At 51.6% G+C, this 13,480-nt stretch overlaps 2 protein-coding genes across 2 annotated transcripts; both read left to right on the top strand.

The window, feature by feature from the left end:
• The first annotated feature begins 2,285 nt into the window (after positions 1-2,285).
• On the top strand, positions 2,286-5,217 carry VTN (vitronectin). The gene is made up of 8 exons (NM_001035050.2): positions 2,286-2,447; positions 2,541-2,660; positions 2,737-3,069; positions 3,149-3,288; positions 3,553-3,709; positions 3,907-4,059; positions 4,456-4,806; positions 5,025-5,217. Exons 1-8 carry the CDS (start codon positions 2,384-2,386, stop codon positions 5,135-5,137), a joined length of 1,431 nt encoding a protein of 476 aa, NP_001030222.1. The 5' UTR covers positions 2,286-2,383; the 3' UTR covers positions 5,138-5,217.
• A 1,417-nt stretch (positions 5,218-6,634) lies between these two features.
• On the top strand, positions 6,635-8,223 carry SEBOX (SEBOX homeobox). Its single transcript, XM_024980585.2, has 2 exons — positions 6,635-6,913; positions 7,081-8,223. Exons 1-2 carry the CDS (start codon positions 6,635-6,637, stop codon positions 7,459-7,461), a joined length of 660 nt encoding a protein of 219 aa, XP_024836353.2. The 3' UTR covers positions 7,462-8,223.
• The last annotated feature ends 5,257 nt before the right edge of the window (positions 8,224-13,480 follow it).

The raw sequence follows: 13,480 nt of genomic DNA, 5'->3' as shown, positions 1-13,480 counted from the left end.
GGACGGGCGGAGTAAACTCAAATTTATGTCCACTCAGTCGGTGATGCTATCTAACCATTTCATCCTCCGTCACCCATTTTACGCTGGAATGACACTAGACTGTGAGGGGAACAAGACTGACTGTGCCCTTGCCCCACTAACGGTTAATGCAGTCATAATAACAATTCTTGAGATACCTTATGCTTGTTTCTCAGTTAAGTCTTCATCATGCCTACGAGGTAGGAATTAGTGCTCCCATTTAACAGCCAAACACACTGAGGTCCATAGAGAAGATTGCCCAAAGGCACATTCCCCTCTGATTTGTTGTTGTTCAGTTGCTAAGTGTGAGGATCTTTGCGACCCCATGGACTGCAGCATGCCACATGCCTCTGTCCTCCACCATCTCCTGGAGTATGCTCAAGTTTACATCCACTGAGTTGGTGATGCTGTCTAATCATCTCGTCCTCTGTCGCCCTTTCTCCTTCTGCTTTCACTCTCCCAGCATCAGGGTCTTTCCCCCTCTGATTTAGTTCAGTTCAGTCGCTCAGTCATGTCCGACTCTTTGTGACCCCATGAACCACAGCACGCCAAGTCTCCCTGTCCATCACCAACTTCCGGAGTCCACCCAAACCCATGTCCATTGAGTTGGTGATGCCATCCAACCATCTCATCCTCTGTCGTCCCCTTCTCTTCCTGCTTTCAATCTTTCCCAGCATCAGGGTCTTTTCCAATGAATTAGCTCTTCGCATGAGGTGGCCAAAGTATTGGAATTTCAGCTTCAGGATCAGTCCTTCCAATGAACACCCAGGACTGATCTCCTTTAAGATGGACTGGTTGGATCTCCTTGCAGTCCAAGGGACTCTCAAGAGTCTTCTCCAACACCACAGTTCAAAAGCATCAATTCTTTGGCACTCAGCCTTCTTCACAGTCCAACTCTCACATCCATACAGGGCCACTGGAAAAACCATAGCCTTGACTAGACGGACCTTTGTTGACAAAGTAATGTCTCTGCTTTTTAATATGCTATCTAGGTTGGTCATAACTTTTCTTCCAAGGAATAAGCGTCTTTTAATTTCATGGCTGCAATCACCATCTGCAGTGATTTTGGAGCCCAGAAAAATAAAGTCTGACACTGTTTCCACTGTTTCCCCATCTATTACAGAACAGAAAAAAATCAGTGAAATTTCTGAGAACAACTTCCTCCAGGTGGTGGGAGGACTTGAGGAGGTCCATAGACCCCTCAAAGTAGGCATGAAATCAGGCATTCTGTGCCAAGTGGACATTTTCTGGGTAGAGGGATCTTATTTCTCACTAGAGCCAAAAAGTGTGGGGAACAGGACCAAAACTGTTACCTATGGGAAAGGATGAGGTTGGAGAATGGGATGTGGCCTGCTGAGAAGCAATAAATTAGTAACGGACTCAGGCAATGCACCCCACTCCAGTACTCTTGCCTGGAAAATCCCATGGATGGAGGAGCCTGGTAGGCTGCAGTCCTTGGGGTCGAGAAGAGTCAGGCACAACTGAGCGACTTCACTTTCACTTTTCACTTTCATGCATTGGAGAAGGAAATGGCAACCCACTCCAGTGTTCTTGCCTGGAGAATCCCAGGGACAGCGGAGCCTGGTGGGCTGCCTTCTATGCGGTCGCACAGAGTCGGACACGACTGAAGCAACTTAGCAGCAGTAGGAATCTTATCCACTCCAAAGAGTTAATATTCACTCAGCAGACTGTGCTGAGAAGACTGGCCTGGGGAAATCAATGTACCCTAGAGATGAACCCAGAAATGAAAACTTTGTTCTTTTATGATAAAAAGAAAAAAATTCCCCAGCTCCTACCCCCTCTTCCACTGCCCTAAATACACAAAGGGTGAGTGAACTACCCAGCCGGGGATGTGCCTCATCAAACAGATCACAGATCAATAACCACTGCAGTAGAACGAAGTTGGGGCTGCTCCAGGAGTTGGACTTCTTGTCGGCTTTAGCTCCCAACACCCTGTGAGGCACATATAATTAGTCTCATTTGCCTAAAAAGAGAACTAAGGCAGATAAAGCAGTTTGCTTGAGGTCACATGGCCAGTGGATCGACAGAGTGGGACTTCTTTCTGCGCTTCAGGCTCCCTGCGCTAGTCCTCTTCAGAGAGGTCCCTGAGCTTGGCAAGGATCCTGTTCGTAGCTGTCCCAGACCCACAGTTCTAGGAACATGACCCTTTGCTGCAATAGCCTCTGGGGTCGGGGCACTTGGGGGCTGGGCTGGAGGTGGAGCAAACAGAGCAGTAGAAAAGGCAGCTCCTCTTCTCTGGTTCCCCCGCCTCCACTCCCCATCTCTCCGCTTCCTCCTTTCCTCAGGCATCAAAGCAGAGACCACGGGAACCTAGTTCACCAGGCTCGAGGCTGGAGGCCCCGCCATGACATCCCTAAGGCCCCTTCTGATGCTGGCCCTGCTGGCGTGGGTTGTTGTGGCTGACCAAGGTGCGGAAGGGTGTTGTTGGCCACTGGGGTCAAGGTGGGGTGGGAAAGGGTAGCCTGGGCTTGGCCGTGCCAGCTGACACGGGCTCCTCACAGAGTCCTGCAAGGGCCGCTGCACCGAGGGCTTCAACGCCACCAGGAAGTGTCAGTGTGACGAGCTCTGTTCTTACTACCAGAGCTGCTGTGCCGACTTCATGGCTGAGTGCAAGCCCCAAGGTGCGTGCAGAGCGGCTGGGCGGGCCTGGGGTCCCCGGTGCAGCTGGAGAGTCACCACCACCCTCTCTGCCCGCAGTGACTCGTGGGGATGTGTTCCATCTGCCAGAAGATGAGTACGGGTTCCATGACTACAGCGACGCGCAGACCGTCAACAGCAACGTGGAAGCACAGCCCGAGAGCACCACCCTGGCCCCTGTTCTGCAGGCTCAGACCCTAGAGACTCCTGTCCAGGCACCAGTTCTCAACCCTGAGAAAGAGGTCCCACCATCTGGGCGGGGAGACTCAGAGCCTGGGATGGGGACCAGTGACCTAGGGACCTCTGAGTCCCCAGCAGAGGAGGAGACGTGCAGTGGGAAACCCTTTGATGCCTTCACTGACCTCAAGAATGGTTCCCTCTTTGCCTTCCGAGGTGACTCAAGGCGGGCAGGACTTGGGGGTAGGGGTCTGTCCCAGGGGCATCCCCCCTTACACGATATCCTTCCCCCCAGGGCTGTACTGCTATGAGCTGGATGAAAAGGCAGTGAGGCCTGGATACCCCAAACTCATCCGAGATGTCTGGGGCATTGAGGGGCCCATTGATGCTGCCTTCACCCGTGTCAACTGTCAGGGAAAGACATACCTCTTCAAGGTGCCAGGCCCAGGGTGCTGTGGGTCAGGGTTGAGAGTATCTGGGTAGAAGTTGAGAGCAGCTGTGCCCAGGACCAGCATGGGCAAGAAGGCTGGATTTGGGCCTGTGGTCCCTGGCTGGGGCTCTGTGAGCACACAAAAGCCCAAGGCTTCAGCTCCTGAGCAACAAGCCTGGAACTAGAGCTGCCTGCCTTGACTGGGGGATTTTGCGCCTCTGTGCACAGCCAACTTCCTGCCCACCCTCTTCTCCTCCCCAACCCCTTAGGGTAGTCAGTACTGGCGCTTTCAGGACGGTGTCCTGGAGCCTGACTTCCCCCGAAACATCTCGGACGGCTTCGGGGGTATTCCGGATGATGTGGATGCAGCCTTGGCCCTCCCCGCTCACAACTTCAACGGCAGGGAGCGGGTCTACTTCTTCAAGGGTACTCAGAAGTGGGCAGGAGGGTGTGCAGACAGTGGAGCAGTTTTGGGTTTCTTCCACGCTTCACTGGGGACGAGCCTGTGTTTATCCCCCACCTTCCCTCCACACCCCACCTCCCCTACTCCCAACCCCCACCGGAGCTCCCAACTTCCACAGCCTTGGGGCTTTCCAGTCTTGCTCATGGCCACCCCTCCCCAGGCAACCACTACTGGGAATATGTGTTCCAGCAGCAGCCCAGTCAAGAGGATTGTGAAGGCAGCTCCCTGCCGGCCGCATTTAAACACTTTGCCCTGATGCAGCGGGACAGCTGGGTGGACATCTTCCGACTTCTCTTCTGGGGCGGTTCCTATGGTACGGAGGGAGGGTGGAAGCGTGAGTCTTGCTTCCCGGTCCAGGGGGCTAGGAGCCCCCAGGTAGAGGGAGGGCTGGGCCAGCCTGAGAGGCTGCAATTGTGCAGCAATCAATCAAAAGCTGTTTGCTCAGGTTGCTCAGGCCAGACTTTGCTTCTGTTGACGTTGGTGGAGGGAGGCTTGCCTCCACCCGGACCCCACACTTTGGACTTTGCCTAGCACAGCCAGCAGAAGGAGGGGCTGTGACTGGGGCAACCGGGGAGGGCTACGGTGGAGGGAAGCCAGGGGAAAGGCCGGGATGGGGGGCTCTGCCACTAGCCTGATGGCTGTCCTTGGACAAGGCAGACAGCCCATCCTTGGCCACCAAGGATCTGCATTCACCCCTTCCTCACCGCAGGTGGTGCTGGACAGCCCCAGCTCATCAGCCGCAACTGGTTTGGTCTGCCGGGACGACTGGATGCGGCCATGGCCGGCCACATCTATGTCTCAGGCTCAGCTCCCAGCTTCCCCCGGGCCAAGATGACTAAGTCTGCACGCCGCCATCGCAAACGCTACCGCTCGCTCCGAAGCCGTGGTCGAGGCCGCGGCCGAAACCAGAACCCCTACCGGCGATCTCGATCTGCCTTCCTGTCCTGGCTCTCCAGCGAGGAGCTGGGCCTGGGAGCCAACAACTATGATAGCTTCGAGATGGACTGGCTTGTGCCTGCCACCTGTGAGCCCATCCAGAGTGTCTACTTCTTCTCAGAAGGTGGGAGCCCCTGCCCGCCCTGTAGCTGGTCTGGCTGGGTCGTTCCTGCTGTCCCTGGTCCCTGGGGGCTGACCACAGCCCTTGAGTGGTGACAAGGCAGGCCGGAGTCCTCGGGTGCCTGGTGGATGTTCACTCACCCTTCCAGGAGACACCCAGGTCTTCTTAGGGCAGGATGGGTAGGCTGTGTCTCACGCCCCATCTCCCGACCTCTCTTGCAGACAAGTACTACCGAGTGAACCTTCGCACACGGCGGGTGGACGCTGTGATCCCTCCCTACCCACGCTCCATCGCCCAGTACTGGCTGGGCTGTCCAGTCCCTGGCCAAGCGTAGCAGCCTGAGTCCAAACAGCTGGTCACTGCTGCTCCCTGCTCCAGCATCCTCCTTCCAGCTCAATAAAGATCCCTTGACCCTGAGTTTAAGACTACTGTCCTGAGAATTCCCTGGCAGTTCAGTGGTTAAGAAACTGGGGCCAGGTTCAGTTCCTGGTTGGGGATGTAAAATCTCATGTGCCACGCAGTGTGGCCAAAAGAAAAAAAAGGACTCCTGGCCTGACCAAGGTGGAAAGGCAGGAGGCAGGGGTATGCCTGGGTAAAGGAGGGGAAGTCGGGCAGTCAGGATGGCTTGGGGGAGAGGACAGAGAAGATCCTCATTGTTTCCAGCCTGTGTTGGGCTCAGGCCCTCTCAGTGAGCCAGAAAACCTGTTGGGAGAGCCTCATGAGTGCAAGCCTTCCTCCCGCACCAAGCAGTCCCCAACAACCCACCAGCAGCTAAGCAGGGACTTGAACCCCTCTTAAGGATGACAGGCGTCACCAAGCCACCCTATCCAGCCTGGGGCTTGTTTTGCCTCTTGTCACTGACCCAGATCTTAGAAGGGGCAGGGGGTCAGGAGGTAGTGGACTGCGGCTTAGCTTTTCTGCCCATCCTGGACCTGAAATGCTGTTAGCTCAGACACTCAAGAGCCCCTGGGAAGGTGATCACTGTGCTCCCCCAAACCTGTCCCTATGATGATAGGGTTTTGAAATCTCTGTCTTGGGTCTGGGGTGCAGGGCACTGAGGCAGGAGACACAGGGAAGAGCAGGGACCAAAAGGAAATTCAAATGCACCCATCTCTTTTGGAAAAGTGGCCCAGAAGACTTCAGAGGACAAGAACACTGTAATAACATCTTTCTTAAACTACCCCCCTGCCAAATGTACCTGTGGAACCTCCTCTGGTTCCAAGTTCCTGGACTCTAGGAAGTCCATTTGGGCTCTTAGGGGGCCAGGGGAGCAGGCCAAGCTCTAAAGCAGAGCCGAGGGTGATCTGGTAGTGACATCTGCTCCCTGTCCTGCTGAGGAGAGGGTGGCTGCGGCTCATCTGCTGTCCCCATCGTCCTCCATATCCTGTCTAGCTTTCTCAGCCCCATCTCAGTCGTGGGATAGAACTCCACCCAGTCTCGCAGCTGAAGCCCTGGGAGCACCCATGCCTTTCTGGATGGAACCATGGGAGGATTTTCATAAAGTACAGGATTTCAGACATAGACTGCCAGAGTTTGAAGTGTGAGGATGGGGAGATGAGGCCAGCTTCTTTGGTGAAGCCCCGGAGGAGCAGGGTTGCCCACCCTTATTCCCACGAGGCCCCTTTTCCTCCGGGATTCCCCACCTCCTGGAGGCGGGGCCAGGCCTCTGAGCAGGATAAATCCCCACACTCGGAGGGGACTGGTGTGGGCACAGCCTTGGCATGGCTGTCTGGCTCCTCACTCTGCCGGCTCCATGACCAGCCCAGTGGATGCATCTCCGGCAGGTGATCTGGTGGGAAAGGGTGGGCAGGGGGAGGATGTGGGGAAGGTGATGGGGCAGTCTGAAGAGGGGTGGGGAGTAGGGGCTTCAGGGTCGACTGGGGGCTTTGAGACTGGGGTGGAGGCTCTCACAGGGAGTCCTGGCTTGACCCCCCCACTGTGGCCTGCAGGCCATGCCAGTGGGTTGGGTCCCCACCGGAGAAAGAGGACCACCTTCAGCAGAGGGCAGCTGCTGGAGCTGGAGCGAGTGTTTGCAGCACGGCCCTACCCCGACATCGGCACCCGTGAGCACCTAGCCCGGGTCACCTCTCTTCCTGAGGCCAAGATACAGGTGAGCTGTGATCACCCCCCTCAGGATGGGGGTGCACTTGCACAGTGAGTTTCTAAGCTTGACCCACAGTCCGTTCTCTCTGGGTATCCTGCCTCCAGATTCTGCTTCCCCTGTACCTGGGGGGAGGGGATGCTGGAACCAGAAGAGGCTCCTTCTTTCCTTACCAGGTGTGGTTCCAGAACCGCAGAGCCAAGAGAATCAAGAATAGAAAGCCAGGAAGCCTAAGCCCCAGGCCTGAGCCTCCCCAGAGATCCTGTTCTCTTCCGGACACCATCCAGCGGTCCCCGGAGCCCTGGACCCTTGGCCAGCCTCCACCCTCCAACAGCACAGCTCAGTGTGCCTCTGTGTGTCGACATGCTTCCTGCCCAGCTCCTGGCTTGGGTCCAGGCCAGGGGTGGGTGGGGGCTAAAGCTGCAGCCCCCTGGGCACCAGCTGGGTCTTCCGGGCCCCACCTCTCTTCTGAGCGAGCTGCTCCCCAGACCTCACTGGGCATTCTTTCTGACCTCATCTATGCCTCAGCCATAGTCACCAACCTGGACCATTCCTAACCTAGGTCTAGGACTTGCAAGACCCCTACTCTGGTTCCCGTAGCCCACTCTGCCCCCTAGGATTGAACACACCAGAAGTGGATCTCCTGAACCCTCCTTTTACACAAGGGAGTTTTCTTACAGGATGAAAGTATTAGCTCAGGGATCCCTGCCTTCCACTGTCCTCCAGACCAGCCTAGATACGGATTCAATGGTGTGAGGGGGGCTTTGCTCCTGCTACCTAGCACCCTCCCCACCCATCATCTTGGCACAGAGGGATGAGATAGAAGCCCATGTTTTCCACTTCTGCCAGTTTCCCAATTCTTCTCATCCCAGCTGACAATACCTCCTCCCTCCAAAGGACAATGGGCCATCACCCTGTACCCAACGGCCCTTTAGGCCATTACCTGACTGTTAAGAAGGCTGGGAGAGGGCTGATCCTAATTTTAGACTGCAGGGACCAGTCGTTTTATAGTTCAGGGCCCCCCTCTCCTGTCCTCCTGCCACCTGGACAAATTAATCAGAGCCATGGATATGAAGAGGGAGTGATATTAAAGTCATAAAGTAGAAATAGGAACCCAGGGCTTATGTTGATTTAATTTTCACAAATATGAGATTGGCTGCCGTCTGACCTGGGGCTGCAGAGACAACCTGACAGACTCAGGATGTGGTGGGGAGGAGCGTGCACGTTGGCAGCGTTGGGTTTTGGTATCACTGTCATCTGTAATACCAACTAATCTTCAAATAAAACCCCAACTCTGTACCTTAATCTGGATTGTTCTGTGCTGCAAATGAATTGGGATGGGGGCTGTTTGCTTTTGAAGTTTATCTCCATTACCTAATCCCTAAATAGGGCCAGGTTCCACACAGATTCGGGGTGGGAGGTATTACCCAGGCTTCTGCCAGGATTAGTTAGAGGGAGGAGGGTTAATCGAAGGGCTTAGGGCTCTGGCTGACAGACCCTGGAGAGAAGGGAGCCTCAGCTGCACCCCTTGCTCCTGCGCCCACTTGTTCCAGGACACTCCAGCTCCCTGCACTTCTGGAGACTCTGCTCAGCTTCTGGAGCTTGGAGTTTGCAATCGGTCTCTGCTAGATTCAAATCCTAGCTGCCAGGTAGTCTTGAAACTCTCTGGAAGTCTAGGAGCCTGAAAAAATGGGGATGGTAATACTCATTTCCTGTTTTGGGAATGAGAAGCAATAATGTAGGTGAAGGGCTTCATGTGGTGCGTGACACACTGTATTAATAAAAGCTCTCAATGGACGCTAGTTCCCCCTCCTTCTCCACATGGGCTTCCCAGGTGGCACTAGTGGTGAAGAATCCACCTGCCAATGGAGATGTAAGAGACCTAGGTTCGATCCCCTGGAGGAGGGCAGAGCAACCCATTTCAGTATTCTCGCTTGGAGAATCCCATGGACAGAGGACTCTGGCGGGCTGCAGTCTACAGGGTCGCAAAGAGTTGGACACGACTGAAGGGACTTAGCATGCTCCATACGGTGGGATATGAGAAACTGGAAAGGTCTCGCTTCTTGTTTCTCTGGGCTTCTGGCAAGGACTCCCCTTGCTCTCCAGGAAGCCCTGGACCCAGACTGCACTGGAGAAACTGTGGTATGGTGAGACAGAGGAACTGGCTGAGAGCAGAGTTCCCAAAGTGGGGTGAGAAGCAGAGGAAAGGCCACCTGATTTCCTATTTCTGATTCTGCCCTTGCAGATGGAGGTCACCTGAACCGTGGCCCTTCCCTCAGCAAGCACTTAAGGCTTTGGCTGCTCTTGCTCTAGAAGCCAGGAGAGTGGCCCATACGTGCGTGTGTGTGCACGCGCATGCTCAGTCATTGACTCTTTGCGACCCCAAGGGGCACAGCCCTCCAGGCTCCTCTGCCCATGGGATTCTCCAGGCAAGAATATGGGAGTGGGTTACCATATCCTCTCCAGGGGATCTTCCCAACCCAGGAACCGAGCCCACATCTATTGCCTTGGCAGGCAAATTCTTTACCATTGAGCCATCTGAGAAGCCTGACTGGCCCATAAAGGAGCTCCTGGTGGCTTAGGGGTAAGGAATCTGCCTGCAATGCAGGAGACTCAGGGTTGATCTCTGGGTTGGGAAGATCCCCTGAAGAAGAGAATGGCAACCCACTCCAGTATTCTCGCCTTGATAATCCCCATGGACAGAGAAGCCTGGCAGGCTACAGTCCATGGGGTCACAAACACATGACTGAGTGACTAACACAAACACAAATTACTCAATGCCACAGCAGTCTCTTGGCTTGTGAGTAGGGGCTGGGATCAAGTGAGGACGCCTTCCCAAGAAGGAGGAGTATGTGGGGAATGACTCCAATTGCATCCTGAGAAATTGCCCTGGGTCAGAAGCTGTTTAAGAAGTCCAGCTCCAGGGAATTTTCTGGCGGTCCAGTGGCTAGGACTTGGTGGTTTCACTGCCTCGGGCCCAGGTTGGATCCCTGGTTGGGGAACTAAGATCCTAAAAGCTGAACAGCCAAGAAAAGAGAAAAAGAAAAAGGTCTGCTCTGTATCTAAAATTTGGAAGTCTCCCAACCTGAATCCAGTTACGTGGAGACTGTGAAAGCTTGACGATATGTGGGGACTCTGGCCACGAAGTTTAGTACAGGCAAGTACAGCTGTGGGACTTCCCTGGTGGTCCAGTGGCTAAGACTCCACATTCCCAAAGCAGGAGACCTGGATTCCATTCCTGGTCAGGGAACTAGATTCTGCATGTGTCAACTAAGACCTGATGCAGCGAAAAAAAAAAAAAAAAAGACAGATGTGACTCTCCAAAAAAGTTTCAGTGTTCAGTATAGCTAATTTTTTAATATTCCAGGGTTGCATAGCAACTTATTTTGCACAATATTTTGTATAATACTTTAAAAATGTATCTATTGCTATAATCTACTTAATCACCCTATTTCTGATATTTAAGTTGTATCCAATATAGGATATTATTATTAGACATAATTGAGATGAACATTGGCATGTATTTCAAAGATCTCTGACATATGAATCAATCACTTTTTTTGTAGGTAGTTTTTATTTTTATGTCTATTATTTTTGGTAGGAATCTTACTGAATAGTTAAGCTTTCAGTTCAGTTCAGTCACTCAGTCGTGTCCAACTCTTTGCGACCCCACGGACTGCAGCACACCAGGCTTCCCTGTCCTTCACCAACTCCCAGAGCTTACTCAAACTCATGTCCATCGGGTTGGTAATGCCATCCAACCATCTCATCCTCTGTTGTCCCCTTCTCTTCCTGCCTTCAGTCTTTCCCAGCATCAGGGTCTTTTCCAAGGAGTCAGTTCTTTGCATCAGGTGGCCAAAGTATTGGAGTTTCAGCTTCAACATCAGTCCTACCATGAACACCCAGTACTGATATCCTTTAGGATGGACTGGTTGGATCTCCTTGCAGTCCAAGGGACTCTCAAGAGTCTTCTCCAACATCACAGTTCAAAAGCATCAATTCTTTGGCACTCAGCTTTCCTCATACTTCAACTCTCACATCCATACACGACTACTGGAAAAACCATAGCTTTGACTAGACGGACCATTGTCAGTAATGTCTCCGCTTTTTAATATGTTGTCTGCTGCTGCTGCTGCTGCTGCTGCTGCTAAGTCATGTCAGTCGTGTCCAACTCTGTGCGACCCCATAGACGGCAGCCCACCAGGCTCCCCTGTCCCTGGGATTCTCCAGGCAAGAACACTGGAGTGGGTTGCCATTTCCTTCTCCAATGCATGAAAGTGGAAAGTGAGAGTGAAGTCGCTCAGTCGTGTCCGACTCCTACAGACCCCATGGACTGCAGTGCACCAGACTCCTCCGTCCATGGGATTTTCCAGGCAAGAGTACTGGAGTTGGGTGCCATTGCCTTCTCCCAATATGTTGTCTAGGTTGGTCATAGCTTTTCTTCGAAGAAGCAGGTGTCTTTTAATTTCATGGCTGCAGTCACCATCTGCAGTGATTTTGGAGCCCCCCAAAATAAAGTCTCTCACTGTTTCCATTGTTTCCCCATCTATTTGCCATGAAGTGATGGGACCGGATGCCATGATCTTTGTTTTCTGAATGTTGAGTTTTAAGCCAACTTTTTCACTCCTCTTTCACTTTCATCAAGAGGCTCTTCAGTTCTTCTTCACTTTCTGCCATAAGGGTGGTGTCATCTGCATATCTGAAGTTACTGATATTTTCCCCGGAAATCTTGATTCCAGCTTGTGTTTCATCCAGCCCGGCATTTTGCATGATGCATTCTGCATATAAGTTAAATAAGCAGGGTGACAATATACAGCTTTGACATACATACTCCTTTCCCGATTTGGAACCAGTCTGTTCCATGTCCAGTTCTAACTGTTGCTTCTTGACCTGCACACAGATTTCTCAGGAGGCAGGTAAGGTGGTCTGGTATTCCTGTCTCTTAAGAATTTTCCAGTTTGTTGTGATCCACAAAAAGGCTTTGGCGTAGTCAATAAAGCAAAAGTAGATGTTTTCCTGGAACTCTCTTGCTTTTTCAATAATCCAATGGATGTTGGCAATTTGATCTCTGGTTCCTCTGCCTTTTCTAAACCCAGCTTAAACATCTGGAAGTTCACGGTTCACATATTGCTAAAGCCTGGCTTGGAGAATTTTGAGCATTACTTTGCTAGCATGTGAGATAAGTGCAATTGTGTACTAGTTTGAACATTCTTTGGCATTGCCTTTCTTTGGGACTGGAATGAAAACTGACATTTTCCCGTTCTGTGGCCACTGCTGAGTTTTCCAAATTTGCTGGCATATTGAGTGCAGTACTTTCACAGCATCATCTTTCAGGATTTGAAATAGCTCAACTGGAATTCTATCACCTCCACTAGCTTTGTTCATAGTGATGCTTCCTAAGGCCCACTTAACATTCCAGGATGTCTGGTTCTAGGTGACTGATCACACCATCGTGGTTATCTGGGTCATGAAGATCTTTTTTGTACAGTTCTTCTGTGTATTCTTGCCACCTCTTCTTAATATCTTCTGCTTCTGTTAGGTCCATACCATTTCTGCCCTTTATTGTGCCCATCTTTGCATGAAATGTTCCCTTGGTATCTCTAATTTTCTTGAAGAGATCTCTAATCTTTCCCATTCTATTGTTTTCCTCTATTTCTTTGCATTGATCACTGAGGAAGGCTTTATCTCGCCTTGGTATTCTTTGGAACTCTGCATTCAGATGGGTATTATCTTTCCTTTTCTCCTTTGCCTTTACCTTTAAAAAAATTACTTTATACTGGAATATAAAGTCCATGGGGTCGCAAAGAGTCAGACATGACCGAGAGACTGTAGCAACTCACACTTCATAGTTGGTTTGCAATGTTGCTAGTCTTATGTGCACAACCAAGGGCTTCAGTTATACCTACACACTTTTTCAGATTCTTTTCCCATTTAGGTTATGGCAAAATATTGATTCTCCTGTGCTATACAATAGGTCCTAGTTGACTATTTATCAGTTCTGTTCAGTCGCTCAGTCGTGTCTGACTCTTTTCGACCCCATGGACTACAGCACACCAGGCTTCTCTGTCCATCACCAACTCCCAGAGCTTACTCAAACTCATGTCCATCGAGTCGGTGATGCCATCCAACCCTCTCATCCTCTGTCGTCCCCTTCTCTTCCTGCCTTCAATCTTTCCCAGCATCAGGGTCTTTTCCAATGAGTCAGTTCTTTGCATCAGGTGGCCAAAGTATTGGAGTTTCAGCTTCAGCATCAGTCCTTCAAATGAATATTCAGGACTGATTTCCTTTAGTATGTATATATTAATCTCAACCTAATTTATCCCTCCCCACCACCACGTTTCCCCTTTGATAACCGTAAGTTTATTATCTAAGCCTGTGAATCTGTTTTGTCATTAAGTTCACTTGTATGATTTTCTTAGATTCCACAGATAAGTGATTATTGTATGACATTTGTCTTCCTCTGAATTCACTTAGTATGATAATCTCTAGGTCCATCCATGTTGGTGCAAATGGCATTATTTCACTCTTTTTTATGGCTGAGACAAGTTGCTTTCTAAAAGGGTTGTTGGTATGCTT

Source organism: Bos taurus, chromosome 19 (assembly GCF_002263795.3).
Source record: "Bos taurus isolate L1 Dominette 01449 registration number 42190680 breed Hereford chromosome 19, ARS-UCD2.0, whole genome shotgun sequence".
NCBI classification, from domain to species: domain Eukaryota; kingdom Metazoa; phylum Chordata; class Mammalia; order Artiodactyla; family Bovidae; genus Bos; species Bos taurus.
This window is presented reverse-complemented; position numbering and strand designations above follow the sequence as displayed.